Source organism: Natator depressus, chromosome 7, assembly GCF_965152275.1.
Source record: "Natator depressus isolate rNatDep1 chromosome 7, rNatDep2.hap1, whole genome shotgun sequence".
NCBI lineage: Eukaryota > Metazoa > Chordata > Testudines > Cheloniidae > Natator > Natator depressus.
This window is the reverse complement of record NC_134240.1, coordinates 9471290-9491549: the sequence shown is the minus strand read 5'-3', so window position 1 is coordinate 9491549 and position 20260 is coordinate 9471290. Positions and strand designations below refer to the sequence as shown.

The window sequence follows — 20260 nt, the reverse complement described above, 5'->3', positions numbered from 1 at the left end:
GTTAGAGCTACAAGCGTCTATTTAAGTCCAGATGCAGATGTTTGTTGAGATGAGCAATTTCAGGCACCTAAGCAGTCCCCATTGATTCTGGTCATTCAACACACACGAAGGCAGAGGGACTTCTCCGATGCACAAAGTTAGTCATGGGAGTGTTTGCAGGATTGGGGGCCTTAAATTGTATGTTCTGAGTCAGTTTATTGCAGAATTCTCTCAAAGCCCTAGATATGGCATGTATAATGTCAACAGACTCCAGTCGTCGGCGGGCAGGGTCGAACCTGCGACCACTGGAGCTAAATGCATGAGCCTCTCCTGCATGAGCTAAAAGCCACATGGCTATTAGCCAAGGCTGTAGCAGACTCATCAATCTCTAGCTGGGTTAGATGCCACTAGAGGAGGACAGAGTGCCACACGAAGCAGACATGGGTTACACATGCACTGAACATGGAACAGTTTTTTCTGCAACAGTGGATTAACTTTGCAGAGTTCATGGAAACAGCTTTCAGGTTAAACCAGCCAAAGAGAGAGCTGCAAAGGAGTGAAGCACTTGATTTAGTCCTCTATGGCAGTGACTGTCTTGTTATGTGTGTGTACAATGCCTAGCACAAGCCAAAGACTGGAATTGCCATGTTTCTATGTCTATAACTCGTTCTGGGGTGATGGCACCATTAACAAAGGCAGCAAAATGTTCCTTGATACAGAATACACAAACTGCACAAATGTAAAGAACTCTTAGGAGTAGAACCCACATTGAAAGACTCTGAAAAGATCAATCAGGTGATAATGCAGGGCAGTGTTTCTCAACCTTTCAAGTTGGTGACCCTTTAACTTGAAATCAAAAACTGCCATGACTCCCTTACACTTACTATAAAAATAAAAGTGAAACACGTATTTGTAATAAACCTGTATAATTTACGCGAGAACAGAGCTGGTCAGAACATTGTCAATTAAATGTATTTTCATCTAAATATTGTTTCATCAAAGCCAAAAACGTTTCATGGAGACGTATTGATTTTCATAGGATCATAGAATATCAGGGTTGGAAGGGACGTCAGGAGGTCATCTAGTCCAACCCCCAATTTTGAAGAAGTTTTCAGTGGAAAGGTTACTGGGGTCCAGGATGGACTCTTGGGTCACTTCTGAGAGAGAGAGAGATTGAAAACCTGACCATTTCAATCCAAAAATGGACATTTGGACACAATTCAGTTTGACAAAAACTTTGAAAAAAATTTGTTTCCGATCTGCAATGGAATGAAAACAATGTCAAAACTTTCAAGTTGTTGCAAAACAGAATTGTCATCCTCCAGCCAGTTCTGTTTGAAAGGTTGATGGTGAATTCTTTACCTTAAAGGGCAAGGATGTGAGGGGAGTGAGAGATGGAGGTTTTTTTCTTTGCTTTAGATAGTAATAAAAAAGGTCACGCCTTACTACCACTCTGATTGCTTTCTGTGAACCCCCTAGGAGACACAAACCCTTGGCTGAGAAACACTGGGCATCAATTGAGGAAAGAATGAAAAACTCCTCTGCTGAAACTATCCTACAGAAAATTTAAACTAGGTTTCCAAAAGGAGTTTGCCAACAGTCAAAGTGTGTCATCTCCAAGAAAGTCTCTTGTTTCCCTCAAATAACCCATTCCCTTCAGAATACCCTGCTCGATACATATAATCTAACCGTGAAAGCATGTCCAAAAGGCTAGTTAACATTCAAGGGGTAGCTATGGTGTTTCAAGATCCTATACCTTTGGCGCACAAGAGCATGAAGCTTTTTCAGGAAGGAAGAACTGGATATCTCAAGGAATTTGTTCTGATCTATAACAAGGACCTAGAACTGAACAGCTCTGGATCCCATTACAAAGTCAAAGATCCAGTGGCCAGACCCAGTAGTCAAAGCCTTCCCTTTAGGCTGGTATTCAATGACCAAGGTAAAATGAGTCTCTCATCACTTAGTACTGTTTCTGCTGCGTAAACCAGCACCTTTTTAAACAGTCTTACCAGAGAGACCAAGGATTGTATAAGCATGGAGTCTAAAACACTTCTCTCTCTGATGGAGGTTTGCCCTCAGGAAATGGACTGAGGCACTAAGGCAGGACAGTGGAAGGAGTTTTATGGCCCCTGCTTGCACTCTAGCTGTTCTGCAGAAGAACCAAATTTGCGTTGCAACGCTGCAAATGTACTTTTCACAACCAATTTTCATTTTAGAAAATTTCTACTTCAGCTAATACACCACAGAAAAACTGACCTAGGTCCTCCCTGCAGTAGCATACAGTCTATTACAATATCCGTTTACACAAATATTAGAATACAGGCCCAGATGGCAGTATCCCACTTTCCTGAATGAAGCTACATCTCTGATGATATTGAAGAATCCGATGTAGCGGAAGGCTTGGATGTACTTTCACAAGAGGAATTATAAAATGAGTGATACTTCATCTCTTTTCTCATTAAAACTCTATTTCCAATTGTCTATGTTTCCTTTATGAATATAGTTTAGCTTTATCATATTTGCAAACGTCTTTGGAGAGGAATTGAATTTTAGGTCCTATTTTAGTAATAAAAAAACACAAAATGTAAGTGGTTTGTAGAAGATTTCACCTATTGTTTGGGATTTTACTTGTGATGTATGTCAGTATTATGTACCTATATCTGACCTCTATGCTTTTCACTGATGCATGTTTTGAGGAACTATGGCCAATGTTTCCAAAAGTGACAATTGACGATTTTGGGTGGCTCTAAAAAGACCGGCACCCAAAAATTAACAGGCCAGATTTTCAGAATGTGCAGCCACTGAAAATCAGGACCTTTCAATGGGTCCCAAATTAGACACCTAAATTAGGCAGTCCTGAAAATCTTGTTTTTCAGTATGTTTATGTCTGGCATATCCCTCAAAGTTACATGACCCCCTTAAAAATCTCAGGCATGATCAGTACATTGCTTCTCTTCAGCCCTTTCCCTAGCTCCTCTCCTTGCTTTCTGCCCTGTGAACAAATTATTCCTCAACGACGGCTACTCTATGATGCAGCGAGTGGAAGTCAAGTCACACAGACAATGCCTGCAGCCTTTTTACAGGCAAAACCCTCATTGAGGCTAATGGGTTCTGAACAACGACTGAAGCCTTTGGCCCACGATTATTAGATATACAGGAGACAGATTCCTGCCATAAAAAATATTACCCTACGCACCCATGACGTGTTTGTGGCCGTACGATTGGTTTTGTGTGTGAAAGGAGAAGCTGTAGTTGGGATATGTATTAATGGGTGCATGGGCTGTGTCTGGCTGTTCTTTATTAGCAAGTCTTAAGTGCCTTAGCTGCCACGTGATATAACATATGGAACAACTCTTTTTCTGGCTGATTGATGTATATTATATAGCACTTATTAATAAAAGATTGCTATTCTCTGTGCCCGTCAGTCATGGCTCATTGTATTGCTGTTTTTCCTTCAGGTACCCTGGGTAAAGAGTTTTATACACAGTAATTTGCTTTCCTGGTTGCGCTTACTCTGTGAGGTAACACAAGCAGGCAACGTGACATTGGTTATTGCTTGCTGACGCAGTGCTAAGACGCTGCGTGAGGCAATCACGCTCGGCAACTGTGGCATGTGTGCGCTATTTGGAAATTCTTTGCTTTGCTATTTGACTTATTCTGCATCAAAACTCGATGCAAGATATTCTCCAACAAGCCACCAGCTACGAAAGTTTAAAATAACAAAGCACACAGACATTACAGGGATGAGCACTGTAGAAGTGCATGTATGAGGGCAATCAGAGAATTAGTACACTGCTTACCTTTCAGGCTGAGCTCTTCTGCTACCACTTCTGCCTTTGCAAGTACCAGATCAACAATGGCTACCTTAGCACCTGCTTCCCCCAAAGCATGAGCAAAGGCTCTTCCTATCCCCTGGCCTCCACCCGTTACATAGGCCACTTTGCCATCCAAACGCAGGCGATCAAGGATGTGACATCTGTTATAGCCCCAAAAGACATCATCTTTCACCAGTTCTTTCTGTAGCAAAACACCACAATGCACTGAGAGTCAAAATTCAGTTATGTTAAACCCATTAGCCCCCCCCCCCCCCCACACACACACACAAATTATAGAATCATAGAAAATTAGGGTTGGAAGAGACCTTAGGAGGTCATCTAGTCCAACCCCCTGCTCAAGGCAGGACCAACCCCAACTAAATCATCCCAGCCATGGCTTTGTCAAGCCGGGCCTTAAAAACCTCTAAGGATGAAGATTCCACCACCTCCCTAGGTAACCCATTCCAGTGCTTCACCACCCTCCTAGTGAAATAGTTTTTTTTCCTAATAGCCAACCTAAACGTCCCCCACTGCAACTTGAGACCATTACTCCTTGTTCTGTCATCTGCTACCACTGAGAACAGACTCGCTCCATCCTCTTTGGAACCCCCCTTCAGTTGAAGGCTGCTATCAAATTCCCCCTCACTCTTCTCTTCTGCAGACTAAATAAGCCCAGTTCCCTCAGCCTCTCCTCATAAGTCATGTGCCCCAGCCCCCTAATCATTTTCGTTGCCCTCCGCTGGTCTCTCCAATTTGTCCATGTCCTTTCTGTAGTGGGGGGCCCCAAAACTGGACACAATGTCCAGATGTGTCCTCACCAGTGCCAAATAGAAGGGAAGAATCACTTCCCCTCGATCTGCTGGCAATGATCCTACTAATGCAGCCCAATATGCAGTCAGCCTTCTTGGCCACAAGGGCACACTTCTCACGTTTGTTAGGGTGTGGGGTAGAATGTGTCGGGAGCTGTTCCTTCCTGCCCCATTACTTTGGTGCAAAAGGTAGGATTGAAATCACGCTGCCCAGGTCAGTGAAGTCCAAATGCCAGCAGAGCTATCAGCTCCAGAGGGGGTATGGAGGGGCAAGGCAAAGGGGTAGAATGGCTCTGCTGCTGAAAATTTCACTGGATGCTCTAGTCACATAAGTGTAGCATAGCGCACTTCACAGTGAATTCCCTTGCATGCCCAGGGGTCATTGTGAATGTCAAAGGCATAACATCTCCAAAGGCACAATGTACCTTCAACCCCTCCACTATAGGTATGTCTGTGGCTGGCCTGTGCAAGCTGACTTGGGCTCTTGGGGCTCAGGCTGGGGAGCTGTTTAACTGCAGTGTAGACATTCAGGCTTGGGATGGACCTGCAGGACCTGCAAAGTGGGAGGCTTTAATCCAGCTAACAGTGGGGAAGGGAAACTAGGTGCATATTGCATAAAGTAGACGTAAAGCGGTAGGGTAGGAGGGGGGAAATGGCAGGGTTACTGTAATCAGTGATATAAAGAAAACAGCTGGCTGCCCCACGGCACATTATAATTTATGACATGCCTCACTCCGATACTGGTTTCTTTTACGATTCTTACTCTTTAGGCAATTACTGGGGAAAGTGATGCATGCAGGATACATTCTTCAAACGAGATTGTCTCTTTAATGCATAAAGTGAAAACAAAGGGTGACATCCTGGCCCCCAGTGAAATCAATGTGAATTTTTCCACTGACTTCAGCGAGGCCAGGATTTCACCCATACTGCTTATGGAGAGAAAATACACACCTTTGATTCAATCACCCTATCTGCGTGCGCACGGCTCCTTCGGATGACACTCATTCCGCCTTGCACAGGTAAAATAACCTGGAAAAACACGAGTGTCCAAATCAACACTGAACCATTTCGACTGCAGGGCACACCACATTGGGCCTGAGCCAAAGCCCATTGAACTATGTGGCAAAGTCTCCACGGACTTTACTGGGTTTGGGCTAGGCCCATGCTGGGTATTATGGTGGCTCTCTCTTTGCATGCTGCTCCCTGCACATGAAAGTCCCTTCCTATCCCAATATGACAGTCCTCCATCTTACCTCATATTCCCATTCAAGACTCACTACTACTTTCACAAATGCTAGATCAATAAAAATGCCATTTTGTCTTCCAGTTTTATAAACAAGACACAGCGTCTGGGACTTCCAGTGCATCTGATTTTGATTGTCGAATGAGATTTTATGTTCTTTGGGACTTGTACCAAGATTACTCTTGGAGCTTAATAATAATAATGAGTGAATATTCTCTGGACAATCTTACCTACTACTGTTTGTGTTCTTCTGTATAAATTACATTTTATGCTCCACCACTATGATTTGCAGGCCTGAACTAGTGACCTGGTGCCATTGTCTAGATGGCAACCATACCTTAGTGAAAATGACACAGCATCTTGTAGACCCAACGCTACTGGCCAAACACAAGAAAATAAGATGGGCAGGCTAGGTACCAGGGTGACTTAGTGGTTAAGAGTAGGTGTCAGGGCCTGGACAGTTAAAGTGTCAAATACCCTCTTCTGCAATTGAAGGTAACTATTTCTGATGACACAATAGAGCATGACGATGCACAGTATGAACCATTTGGATCTAGTAACTCAGGCCTAGCGTTCCACTGGGTGAATAATATAACGAACTTTTTGGTTCTCTTGCATACCCTGCTGGAACTGAGCAAAGTACGTTTTATAGCGTGGCCACTACTGTAGGGAATAGACAGCAAGAGTGAGACAGCCTACTTCCAGGACTCTTAAAACACAATATTGCTGAAGCAGTTTCATAGATGCTTACAATACCAATATAACCCTTAACTAATTGTACAGCACTAACCTGCTCAACGCGAGGATCTGAATTAATTACATTATTTAATTTTCTGACAGCTAATACATTTTCATCAGATATGTTCTCCAGGTAGACTTGTCCTTTCATGAGAGTATTCTCCACACAGATCACTCCATCCATTCTCAGCAAGTGGTTATCCATGACAAAGTTGTAGTCGTTAACGGCATTTCTTTGAGCAGCATCAATAAAAACTATATCAAAGTGTTCGCCAACAGCCACTAACTCCTGGAGAAAAATAAATGATGTCAAAGGAAAAAAGTACCGTTTCCATGCAGGTGGAGGGTCTTGGAACCAACCTCCATATGAAACACATGAAAAACGCCTAACGGAAAACACTATTTTAAAGTAATTATCCTAATCAAAGGTCATTTCTACTGGAAAGCAACTTTCTGATTTACAGAGAGCAAGGTAGAACTGGTTGCGATGTTTCTGTATACAGGTTGCCTTGGCTATCTACATACTACTGTATCTATCCACACAGATAAGTCAAGCCCTTTAAATTCCTCCTACCAGTGCCAGTGCCCACATCTGTGTGAGCAACTGAACCCACGGTGTTTTAATACCTCATAAAGCACCACATTCCCAGCTGTTGATGGGTGCTCGTGGTACAAGTCAGAGGAAATACAAACCAAGATCTCTTGCATTGGCTCAGACACACATCTGTACCTCTTCACTGTGGGGCATGCCTGCATTTATATTCAATACATTTTAAAAAGCTGCATGTAGCCGGCAATATATGATGGAATTTTCACACGTGCTCAGAGTTGACTTACCTCTATTGAAGTCAACGGGAGTTTTACTATGGACTTCAATGGCAGCAAAGTTAGGCCAATGCTGAATGTAGCAATACACAACAAAGAAAATGTTTTTGACAAGAATTAAAAAAAACCTCATGAAACAAAGGCTCAAAGATAGTGAGGGAGTCTACCACAACACATCCAAGCGCCCGAATCTACAGTTCCTGATTAACATCTGAACAATGCCATTCTCCTGGGTGTGACCTTTGCTCTCTCTCTCTATAATATAGTCATACTTATGCACCCGCTATCTGTGTTTTGGTAAATGGAAAGGTTAGGACAGAGATGGGCAAACTAAGGCCCACAGGCCACATCCAGCCTGCGAGACCAACCTGCCCTGCCCTTGAGCTCCTGGCCGGGGAGGCTAGCCCCCGGCCCCTCCCCCGCAGCCACACCGCCACACGGGCAGCGGGGCTGCAAGCTCCTGCTGCTCTGAGCGGCACGGTAAGGGGGTGGTGGCGGCGCGTGGCGGTGAAAAAATTGGTAGGGAGTCCCAGGGGGCAGTCAGGGGACAAGGAGCAGTTGGATGGGGCAGAGGTTCTGGGGCTGTCAGGGGTCGGGGAACGGGGGGGTTGGATAGGGCGTGGGAGTCCCGGTGAGGGGCAGTCAGGGGACAAGGAGCAGGGGGGTTGGATGGGTCGGGGGTTCTGAGGAGGCAGGAAGTGGGAGGGGGCGGATAGGGGGGCAGGGGCCAGGCTGTTTGGGGAGGCACCGCCTTCCCTACCTGGCCCTCCATACAGTTTTGCACCCTGATGTGGCCCTCAGGCCAAAAAGTTTGCCCACCCCTGGGTTATGAGATTGCTGCTGGGACACCACGTCTTTTGTTAGCAAACTTGGCTTATGTCACTGGCTTGGTGGCTTATGAGATTAGCAGACTCTCTCTAGTCTAGCTCCTGGTGAGTTTGTGGACCTCTCACAGAAATGTCCACCATTAGTGGAACTAATTGGCACCCTTATTGGCATTGTAGCAAATGGGACAAGAAACTGAATGAATTCCTGAAGAATGAATCACCCTGTAGAGATGATACATCCAGAACAGCACTGAGGGCCACGGGTGGGGAATTTCAGAGAGCTCGCACTGCCGCAGCCTGTTGGGTGGATAAACATAAGCCTTCATACTCCAGGGCTGTCAATGCAGCACTTTTCACCAACCCTAAGGACTAGATCACGGCATTCCCACAGGCCCAGAGTAAGGGGACATGTGCATTGTGCTGTCCCAGAAGTAAACCAGGGACCAAATTATGACAGAGAGTCACAATTCAGTCCCTAATGCCTCCTTTGCATGAGCTCAGCTGCAAGGACCGAGGCACGTTAAAGGGGTAGCAGAGTGAAAGCTTCACCCACTCCTGCTTGTGCCTGCCCAGTCCCTGCCCACCTATATGGGAAAGGCTGTAATGGCCGTCAGGAGCTCCTCTCCCTTGCTCGTTATGGCGCATGACAAAGGTAGCCCACATAGGTGAGTTAGGGGGCATCTCACACCCCATTAATCTTCTGCACAGTTTGTCCCAGGGGTCACGATTTAACCCTCTATGCACATTAAAATATAGTTAGGGAAGTTCTTTTTTTCCTGTGCCAGTGATTATTTTGTACGTGTCTATCATGCACATTCTTATTTGACCCCTCTCTACACTAAGCAGACCTAACCTTTTCAATCTGTCTCCATATGGAAGTATCTCTGGACCACTTCTATTTCTACCCTATATCTTTTTTGAGATGTGTTGACCAGAGATGAACCCAATATGCAAGGTGAGGGCACACAACTGATTTATACAATAGCACTATAGTACCTTTAACATTATTTTCTATCCTTTTCTTCAGACATAGAATCCTAGAATCATAGAATATCAGGGTTGGAAGGGACCTCAGGAGGTCATCTAGTCCAACCCCCTGCTCAAAGCAGGACCGATCCCCAATTAAATCATCCCAGCCAGGGCTTTGTCAAGCCTGACCTTAAAAACTTCTAAGGAAGGAGATTCTACCACCTCCCTAGGTAACGCATTCCAGTGTTTCACCACCCTCCTAGTGAAAAAGTTTTTCCTAATATCCAACCTAAACCTCCCCCACTGCAACTTGAGACCATTTTATTTTGAGACATCCTACCATTTTATTTTGCTCACCACTGTACACCGAGCTGATGTTTGCACTGACCTCTCCACAAGTCCCCTGGCTTTTTTCCTGAGTATATTCAGTTATTTGTAGAAAGCAACAATGTGCGAGAGTAGTTAAAATTATTTGTTCTAATGTGCATCACCCTGCACATGTGAACAATAGATTTCATCTGCCATCATGTTGCTCAGGTACCTAACTCTGGTAGGTCCCCCTCGACTTAGGCACAATCTTCTCTACTCTTGACTAACCTAAATAATTTTGAGTCATCTGCAAAATGTTGCTACCTCACAGGAACCCTCTCTCACTTCCAAGGGTGAGCAAATCCCACTGCTTCCCACCAGAAGAACTGGGAGGAATTGCAGAGGGTACAATAATCTGAATAACATGACACACAACTTTTGTTGCTCTGGGTTACAGCGGAGATACCAATTCATATAGAATGTAAGAGATTCAAATCCTCAGGACCGGATGGCACACATCTAAAAGTGAAGAAGAAATTTAAGAATGAAACAGCTGAATTGCTACCCAAAATATGCAATCTCATTAAAATAAGCGATGGTTCTAGAGGATACTGATGCTGATTATGATGTATAATGGTGTTGACTGGTGACCAGGTGGGCGGCCTTATAGATTACCTGTGTGTGGTGACTGATGCCCTCTCTGCCCAGAAAGCTGCTCTGGGACATTCAGAATTCAGTCTGGGGCCATTTTATCTCCAGCTGCATGTGTTTCAAAAATGCAACATTTCACCCATCTACCTAGAGCAGATTTAAATTCTTTTAAGCCTTGGTTTTTAGAGTAAAAGGAGACTAATGACATTTCCCTGGACTGATTGTTTCTACCCCAGTAAATCTTAACAGCACTTCTTATCTCCAGCTTTTTCTCTGTCATGTTAAGACTCTGGGCAGAATGAGGAAGAGCGATATCCTGTGATGTATGAAAGGAAGAGTTAACTTTAGTAACAAATGACTTTGGAGTATGAAGTATCATCTTATCCTTCTGGAATATGTAGTAAGGTTCATGTCTTCTAACGGAGGTTTCAGAAATTCTTCTAAAAAAGTGATTTGGACCAGCATGCATGTATTTATGGTGAGAAAATAAGGGAAATTAGATAACTCCAGTGCAGATGGATGAGTTATGAAAGCTCAACGCACAGTGGTCCGGTCAGAGGTCCGGAAGATAAGCCTGATTGTTAGTATGGATAGACATACTGCTGTAAGGCACTTAGATAGCACTGGGAGGTCTACCAGAGACATGCATGAGCTTATATTTATGACACTGTTTACTGCTGAGATATAAGATATCAGACGTAATTGCAGGAGATCTTAAGACCAAATCTAGGCTATTTTGTAATAAATCCAGCAGATCTAGGTCATCTGGTTTCCTGGAGCTGATCTTGTTATCTCAACACTAGTAAGAGACTTTGTCTACACTCCTACATAGGCCAAAGTGGTGGAAGGTCTGTGGGAGGCTAGGAAGGTCACTGTTGTTTTAGAAAAGTATCTCAACTTGTTTAGGCTTGTTACTCAGTAGCCAAGCAGTCAGGTTCAGGTAATCTGGGTAGGGAAGGAGGAGCAATCCTTGGAATAAGAGCTTGCTGGGAGGATGGACTGGAGGTCTCTTGAAAATTCCACTAGGTCTGAGAAGCATAGCCAGTTTGGGTTGACTAGAATAACTGTTGTTTCCTCCTTTTTGATTTTTCAAATTACCCTTCTTGATACAGGAGGAAGACATGCAGAAGCAGATTTGGCCCTTTCTGAGCCAGAGCATCTGTTCCCAATGATTTCTGGTCTGCTTCCCTAGTGAAGAAAAAGCTTTTCTGGCACGTTTTGACTGAAATAGGTCTATCTGGGGATTGCCTAGCGCCCTGGATAGCAACAAGGTTTCCTCATGCTTCAGACACCAGTCTGAGCTCGTTACCCACTGACAATTTACCTGCTTTTGTGATCCCTTTTATGTGGAATGACATGCTGGAACAGCTTAGGTCATTTAGGTCACCAGCTTAGGGACAGGTACAGTTATTCTCTCTCATGTCTTTAGTCCAGAGGAATCCATGAAATTCCTTCATGCTCAGCCTTCCCTATGGTATAATCTTTGTGCATGAGATCAGAAGACACAAGAGCTGGCAATAAAGATACATGGACAACACTCACTTTTGTGTCACCTCGACTCTGTGTCTGGATTTCAGTGATCACTTTTTGCCTGGGGAGACTGTGGCCCTGCTGGTCTCTGATGAAGCTTTGGAGAGGAGAGAGGATGTAGAGGCCTCAACAAGCCATCCGGTCTCTCACCCCCTTCCACTGGCAGAGTGAGGTCCTATGAGCAGGGAGCAGTTTTGGCTAAGATCCCCTGAAACGCACCACTTAGCCATTGCCTTGCTCTATTTGGGCAGGATTTAAACAGAGAGAAGGAGCTTAGCGTGAGCCCTGTTTGGGGAGCAATGCACAAAAAATATTGGTACTGTAAGGGAGTGGATGGGATCGGAGGGGGGAATTCTTTTCGCTGCTATCCCCAGAAGTACCTTTAAAATATGGGATTGCAACAGGTAGAGGGGGAGCACTAGACCACTGCTCTGATTGAACTGCCAGAGACAGAGCAGCTGGCCCATGGGCAGAAGGGTTGTGGTCCAACCGAGGACCCCTTGGGCAGTCTGACCTGTCTTTACTATTTGCAGGAAGAGAGGTGCAGCCCAAGTATCTTGGACTGGCTGAGAGGCTGAGATCCAGAAGAAAATCATTTGTCTGCAAAACAGTCTGCTGAAACCCACTTGGGAACAATTTCTGTGCAATCCCCACACCTTCGCTACAGAAGCATCAAGACAAATTGTCTTAATCCAGGGTTAGCTTGGCTGCCTGCATTTATTGTTTTTTCTTACTGTAAATAACTATTTCTTTTTAAAAAATCACAGAACCATTTGGTATATTAAAAGTACGCCAGAAGGCAACATTTTAAAGAGCATAAAACTATTGCTAGTTACGGCAAAAAAAAAAAAAACCCTAGAGACAAGACATTCTGAATGAGCAAATGAATGAATCTTCCGCCAAATCTTATTTAAAACCTGATGTAGTGTTGATTGGAACCACCGCTCACACCAGGTACCTCCAGACTCACTCAGCAGAATGACTGTCCAGTTTCTTTGATATGGATCGTACAGTCAGTATATTCTAATAAAGATAAACTCCAAACTCATTACCTTTGATACACCTTGTTCTTGACCTAAATGTAATAGTAATTTTTCCTGAGGGTACATAATATACATGAAAAAGTTCAACTTCCTTTTAAAACACCATTAGAATATTTTACTGGATGTGGACATACACTCTGGTTACTCCTAAATGCTATTCTATTGAGTACAGTTTATATTCACTGGCAAAGCTAAATCTCAGGGGAAGCTAGAGAGGGAATGCAATTTCTAGTAATAACAGCTCACAACAGTGAATACTATCCACTTATCCCCACAATTTCCAGCTATTTTGGACTCCTTTCTGAATTAACCTTTCATATCAAAAGGAGCAATTCTGCACACTAGAGACTCCGACACAATTTCATGCATAATTTATTCACTCAGTTCAACATTAAACGCAGAGTCCTTGACTTTGTCAAGGTGGATTCTGCTGGCAGACTTCACAAGCAGCAAAACAGGAGAAATGAGATCTGCAACTCAACCTATTCACCTATTCTTGCTGGTAAAGGGGGGCTGGAGGTAGAAAAAACCCTACATGGTTGCACAATGCCCTGAAGTCAGCGCAATCTTCTGCAAGCACGTTAATTTTTTCATGTTGTATTTTAGACTTTGAAATGGACATAACAAAAACAACAAACCTGGATCATTTCCCCTGCACTTTGCATTCACATTGGGCCCGATCCTGCATTCTTTGTTCAACAAAAACTCCCCCACAAGTCAATGGGAGTGTTGTATACAGGATTGGGCTCATTTGGTACAACCCTTGCATGTGTGTGAAGGCATGTTATTTAGATAGAATACTACACACTGGAGTATTTTTTTGAAAGGGCTTAGTTTGGAAAGGATTCTGGGGTGTCAGTGTGAGCACCAGAAGTCTGAAAACAGAAAAGGGAAGCTTCCATGCTTATTTCAAAAGAGTTTAAATTCTGTATTTTTGGTCATTCATCTGTACCAAATTCGGGACACAAGAGGTTATTTTTTCATGCAAGCAAGTGCATGCTAGGCTGCCACTGCCCTTTGCTGCCTATTTTCACTTGCACCTAAAGCAGGTTTGAACCAAATATTCAAATGTGAAAAGGCTATTGCATTATTATTATTAAACAGTATGCCTCTTCCATGGACGGATTTGTATATGCCAGCTACCTGCAGGAAGTAGGTTTCTACACACCTGGTGAATCCCTTCAGAAGTGGTAGCTACATTTCTAGGAAAGATTTTACTGCATTGCACATAAAGAGCTGCAGGTGAGGAGAAGTTGCCCAAATGCATTAACAAACAGGCAGCTTTTCACCATAAGCAGCATATCTATCTCAGGCCCCGATCCAGCAAAGCCCTTAAGCATGTGCTTAACTCTAAGCATATGAGTACACCCATTAACTTCAACGGGAGTACTATGCTAATCTAAATACCGTACAACCTGGTAGTGTTCTGAGGCATGGATGGAATACACAGTGCTCAGAAAATATGCCAGGCAGTCCTATTAAAGATAACTTTGCATGCATGATGTATCTTCCCAGTGTTGGTGGCATGCAGCATTCACAGAGTTGATTTCTACCTGCAGTGCTAAACAAAACAAAGCCATGAAATAGGATGTGCAGAGCGGGTAATCTTTGACAAAGGGACTAAGAAACTTGCTGTGATTATATGTTTAAGTCACTAGAGGGAGAGGCTTTGGGAAGCCTGCATAGGGGGTATATATGTATCCTCTGTGCTCTGCTGCTACGCTTCATGGAAGCTCCATGAATGGGGTGAATTAGGAAAGCTATGGAAGCATGTCCAGTAGATATGATCTATATGGATCAAATTTCCTGTGGGCACAATTCCTGTGGAAGCTGTTGCAGACTACGGGCCACAGTAACACTCAAGGGGAGTTTTTGTTGCCACTCTATAACTTGGGGGTCAGGACGATTCTGTCTCCCATGATCCCTGTGGAGCACCATGAAGAAAAGTAATTTACTGGGGCTCTGCCATGGAAGAGAGCATTTGGGCTGAGCTTTCATCTCTTCATAAGTTTAAGACCAGAAGGGACCATTACATCATCTAGTGTATGACCTCTCACATATCAAGACATTACATTTCACCCAGAGAACCCTATGCTGAGCCCAATGATTTGTTAAACTAAAGCATTTTAGCTCTCAGGAGACTAACCTATTGTACGCCACCAGCAGAGGACAGGAGAGAGACTTAGGCACCGATGTCACCAGAAGGGAACTGATTAGGTGGCATATGTCCTGATGATCCTACCAGACAATCCGTGCTCCATTCTCCAGAGGGAAACAGAGAACTCCCAGTGTTGTCAGCCCATCTGACCCACAGGAAAATTTCTGGTGGTCAGTTAGACCCTAAGCACATGAGCACGACACATCAATCAGGCACCTAAGATAGGGGATTCTCCATACCACCTCAGAGCACCAGTCCACCACAACAAGCTCTAGCTCTAAGGTTAGAAGGAAGAAGCTAACACACATGTCCCATTGAGCACCTGTGTAAGACACACAGATATCTGACCACTTCAGTAGAATACCATAACTAAAAACATCTTTTGGCTCTAAGAAATCAACTTGAGCTGCATACAGACATTTTCAGCTCTCGTTTTTACACATTTACCTAAAAATATCACTGGGATTTTCACAGCTGCCTAATGGGGGCTAGAAGCACAGCTCATCAGTTTCAAAGGGAATTGTGCACCTAAACCCACCCCCTGTTCTTTATAAAATGTAATATTTTTCTATGAAAAAATAGGTTATTGTCATTACTGCTGTACCTTAAACAGGTTTTTTTTTCCATGTACATAAGAACATAAGACTGTCCATACTGGGTCAGACCAATGGGCCATCTAGCCCAGTATCCTGTCTTCCAACAGTGGTCAATGCCAGGTGCTTCAGAGGAAATTAACAGAACAGGTCAATTATCATATGATCCATCTCCTGTCATCCAGTCAGAGGCTTTGGGACACCAGAGCATGGTGCTGCATCCCTGACCATTTTGGCTAATAGCCATTGATTGACCTATCCCCCCATGATCTTATCTAATTCTTTTTTTAATCCAGTATTGTTTTGGCCTTCACAACATCTCCTGGCAATGAGTTCCACAGGTTGTAGTTAATCTAACAAAATTCCAGTCTCCTAAAACAGTGATCCTGCTCCTGTTGAAGCCAGTGACAAATCGCCCATTGACTTCAATGGTGCAGGGTCAGGCGCTAATACCATAATTCTTCAATCATTTCATAAGAAGGAATCCACAGCCAGGAGGCAATAAGCACCTCCAACCAAACACCGAACACCTTCAACTCCCACTAGCTTAAATGGGAGTTCAAGGCAGTGAGCCTCTTGCAGGATTGTGCTTGGAATGTTCTTTTGGTGGTTGCTGATAAGAAGCAACAGGAAGATATAAAATCAGTTGCAGCATTATGTTTCAAGGATTTAATTTTCATGTCTTGGCTCCCATTCTGGTCCCTTCTTTTATCTCTACACAGCAGGTACCCCGCCTGCCTCTAGATATTTTAATTCAGTCACAGTAAGTCAGTTGCACAGAATGAGCACTAGAGAGCAACAGCAATTCAATTAATTTCACACTCACTGCAGGGAGCAAGGATTTTAAACACCTCTCGTTGCAGGTGATCTGTATCATTTCATGTTCAGGACGCATGCCAGAGGTCTATTTCTTTCCTATCCAAATGCATAGGTCACAAAAGCCAGAAGTCAAAAAGCTCCTGGCCATTCAATTTTAGAAATGAATACAGTCCCTGCTAATGCAAATAATGTTACAGCTGAGCCCACACTTTAAACTGACGTCATTTTCAGTCTCAAATTCATTGGCATTAGTACTAGAAATGTCCCTTGCTTAATGATGCCTACCCTGGGTGACCAGCAGAAATAGAACCCTCAACCTTCAAAATCAAATGTTTGGGTAGCTAACACTTCAGACAAAGGAGTACCTCCATTAGCAGGTATCAGTGGTAGGCTTTACTCTTCTGTGGGACCAGCCAGTGGACCAGACAAACCAAATCTAACTACCATGCTACATAATGCTTTGGAAGTGGAAAATTTTTGTCCTGATTCTCTGGTTGCATCGTCAGTAGGAATATATCTAGAGAGTATCACCAAAGAGAAGACCTCTACCACTTCAGCGGCAGAACTTGGTCCATCTTTTGTGAATCGTACCAGATGGCTAGTCTCTGTGGGGTCAGTCACAGAGGGCCACGTGTATACTTTGCCCATGTGTTGCTTTGGGAATCATAGGCTCTGATCCAAAGTCCACTGAAGTCAGTGGAAAAGCTTCAATTGACTTCGATGGGTGTGATCCAAAGTCCACTGAATTTAGAGATGAATCGTTCTCCTGATTAAAAAGTTTCAACCCTTCTAGATAGGGAACAGAAACAATACCGTGTGATTTAGCAGTCCAGTCACACACCAGGAATAACAAATAGCCCCAACTAAATAGTTGAAATGAACAGTTCATGAAAAATCCATGCACTGAACTTTTTTTTTTGCATATTTGCAAATGGCAAAGAAATCAGGATAAATCAGCAAACAAGCTGAGAACAGGAAATAGGACTACATTTATTTGCAAGCAATACCATCACCAGCTCTAAAAATGAATGTCCCCTTCCTTAAGATTGCAACCACTTTGGGCAGGGAAATGTCTTTTTGTTCTGGGTTTGTACAGAACCTAGCACAGTGGGGCTCCTAGATGCAACGGTAATACAAATAATGAATAACGAATAGTAAGTGAGTTTACCTCCAGAGTGGCTGCTGTGGGTCCCACTTTCACACTTATCTGTTTGACATGAGATGAGTAATCAGACGCTTCCTGGCTTTTCACTCCAAGATATGGCTCTGTTGCACATGCAGTTATTCTTCCATCATCTGGCAATGCCTCCGCCATAGCAAGGATACCGCAACCTTTAAGCCTGCCAATTAATAAAATCCTCTTGGCTCCAACCATATGAACAAACAGCCTGAGAACTTGGCCTATTTAAAGAATATAACAAACTGTTAAAAATAACCATATTAAAGACAATACACTGTACATTGTTCACAATGAAAATTCAATCTAACTTCTAAGTGATCTTTTTTTTTTTAAATCACATCTTAAAACACTTCAGAATAGGGGGTTTAACAACAGAATCTGACAGCATCTCATCTAAAATGCTGCTAACGACAACAGAATAAAGGTCCTGGTTTTAAGTGTAGAATCTTTATTATCAATGCTGGTATTGTTTAAGTGCTTGTTAAATAGTGCTTGAAATATTGCATATTTTAACATCCCCCCAGAAGAAAATGGCTTTAAGATGTCTTCTGTATTCTTTCTGGGACCAGGTTAAAAAAAAATCACATTACCTTGCATTTGCTCTTAGAGTCATTATCCCCAGACAGCACCATCATTTAAGAAATTTATCATCAGCGCTGTCCTTTGAACAATGTATTAGTGTAATACATTACAAGAGTGCTTCACTGCAATGATGTATCACGGAAAAGATGGCAACATCTGGGAAGAATGAGTCCAGGAATAGATTTAGTGCAATAGCTTTGCACGTGAACACAACCCCAAGTGTCGTTAGTTTGGAAAGGACCAATACTTGCCCCACTGCAAGCACACTTAAACAACCTCTGCCAACCTGCCATTTAAAAAAAAAATTGCCCTTCACCCCATTAATCCGATCTCTTTATTGTTTGTGAAAGAGGCAGAGCAGGTTTGCAAATTGGATTTTCAAGAAAAATGAAGAATTCAACCTGAGAAAAACCTCTCATTTAAATCCTTTTTGTCCCAAACACTTTCACGTTGTCCGCCTGCACCCATCAAACCCTCTCTCTGGATGCATGGGATATAGTGGGACGAGCATCATGGTCTTACTGGTATCTGGCATTCAAAGTCTGTAGCATTTAATTGTGACTCGGACCGATGGACTTGCCTTTTAGAGAGCCAGAGGCACATTCTTTATGAGGCTTAACTTTTGTTTCAACTCCTGCGACGTTCAGCTGCCAGCCTTCAAGTGAGGCTATTCTAAAAAGGAAAAAATCAGCTGAATGTTATTGTCTTGTACAACATCTGCAAATTCCCCCACATACACCATGGCACAAGACAGGGCATGCCCACAAATAGTGGAATGATACGCAAGAACATTGGGGTCCGGAAGAACCACTGGTAAGCTGAACGACAAGGGTCCCCGGCGGGCAAGCAGCATCACAAGAAGAATAGACTGCTCTGCTGTGGTAAGTTCCAGGGCTCCTATGCTCCACAAGTCACAGAATTCATTCAGAGTCAATCCAGCTCGAGGACAGCAGTAACTCCCTGGGCATCGGTAGGCTGTGGTCATGGTTTATATAAAACAGAACCGCTGTAAAGGAAGGGAGATCCCTCGTTGAGAGCTGATGTGCGGCAACTCCCCAGCTGTTCTTGGTATATTATCTCTGTGACTTCCACTGAGCACTCCTTTTCTGGGCTGGCAACTCCAAAACAGAGCTACTGCCTTCAGAAGACTCAATTTCTTGGAGATGGAGCTCATTTAACCTCCTTTCTGTAGCCCGGGAAGAACCCACTGGACATCAGGAGACTCCCTGATGATAATCTTGGGAGCCACCAGGCATTATTCCACGGAGCCCAGCTAGCATACAGTGTATGCCAATCAGACAGGGTTAAATAAGGGTACACAGCAATTAAACACCATGGCCTGGGTCAGATGATGTGGGCTTATGGGGCTCAGGCTATGGGGCTGTAAAACTGCTAGGTAGAGATTCAGGCTTGGACTGGCGTCTGAGCTCCGGGACCCTGGGAGCAGGGAGGCTCTGCTTTGGAAAGAAGACAGCATGGGATATTGAAGCAGGCCAGAGCCACCAGGCAGGTGAGATTCCCCCATCTGAAGAGAATAGCCACCACAGCTGTCAATCCCAGGAGGCTCGTGACGCTTCTCCAGGCCAGAATTTTACGCCACGGAAGCTATTTTTACTTTCCTCCCCCTGCCAACCTTCAGTAAAATGAGAAAGAATTCATAACCCATATCAGACACACTCAGATAATCCAAGCCTTGAAGAGCTGAACATTTCCTATAACCTCTTTTATGCCCCTCACAAATGCTTTAACAACTTTAATAAGATAATGTATAGCTATTATCATACAGCTAGCGCAAGTCAAACAACTATCAGCTATTATTTCAGCAACAGAGCTAATGCTCAGCATTCCCGTAATCCGCAGACTGGAACAGTTTACACATTGTCAATTTCAGAAAGAACTGGCTTTTCCCACAGATCAGAATTTACGCTGATAGATGGGAACTGTTTAGCAGACCCTTCACACCCAGGTAATATGCCGCAGCTCAAAGAGGAATAATGAGGGTATCAACTGGACTTCTGAATTAATGATACCTAAAATTAGCTTAATTAATTAGCTTAGTTACTAAAATAATTTAGTTAGCAGCATAATTAATATTTGTAAAGCACTTTTGAGATAAAAGCTGTACTGCATACAAAGGCTATTATGATTGGGCTGAAACCTCAGGCCCCTAATGTGTTTTATAGAGAAGGT

At 43.6% G+C, this 20260-nt stretch overlaps 1 protein-coding gene across 1 annotated transcript in view; it reads right to left on the bottom strand.

The window, feature by feature from the left end:
- Nucleotides 1-17645, bottom strand: part of LOC141991379 (D-threitol dehydrogenase-like) — a 37521-nt gene extending 19876 nt beyond the window's left edge. Inside the window, exons 1-4 of the mRNA XM_074959671.1 lie at nucleotides 17477-17645; nucleotides 6637-6873; nucleotides 5555-5632; nucleotides 3780-3996 (exon numbers count right to left, since the gene is read on the bottom strand). Of these exons, the coding sequence (XP_074815772.1) occupies nucleotides 3780-3996; nucleotides 5555-5632; nucleotides 6637-6873; nucleotides 17477-17623 (679 nt within the window). The 5' untranslated portion in view covers nucleotides 17624-17645. The remainder of the gene's footprint in view (nucleotides 1-3779; nucleotides 3997-5554; nucleotides 5633-6636; nucleotides 6874-17476) is intronic.
- Between the last annotated feature and the right edge of the window lie 2615 nt (nucleotides 17646-20260).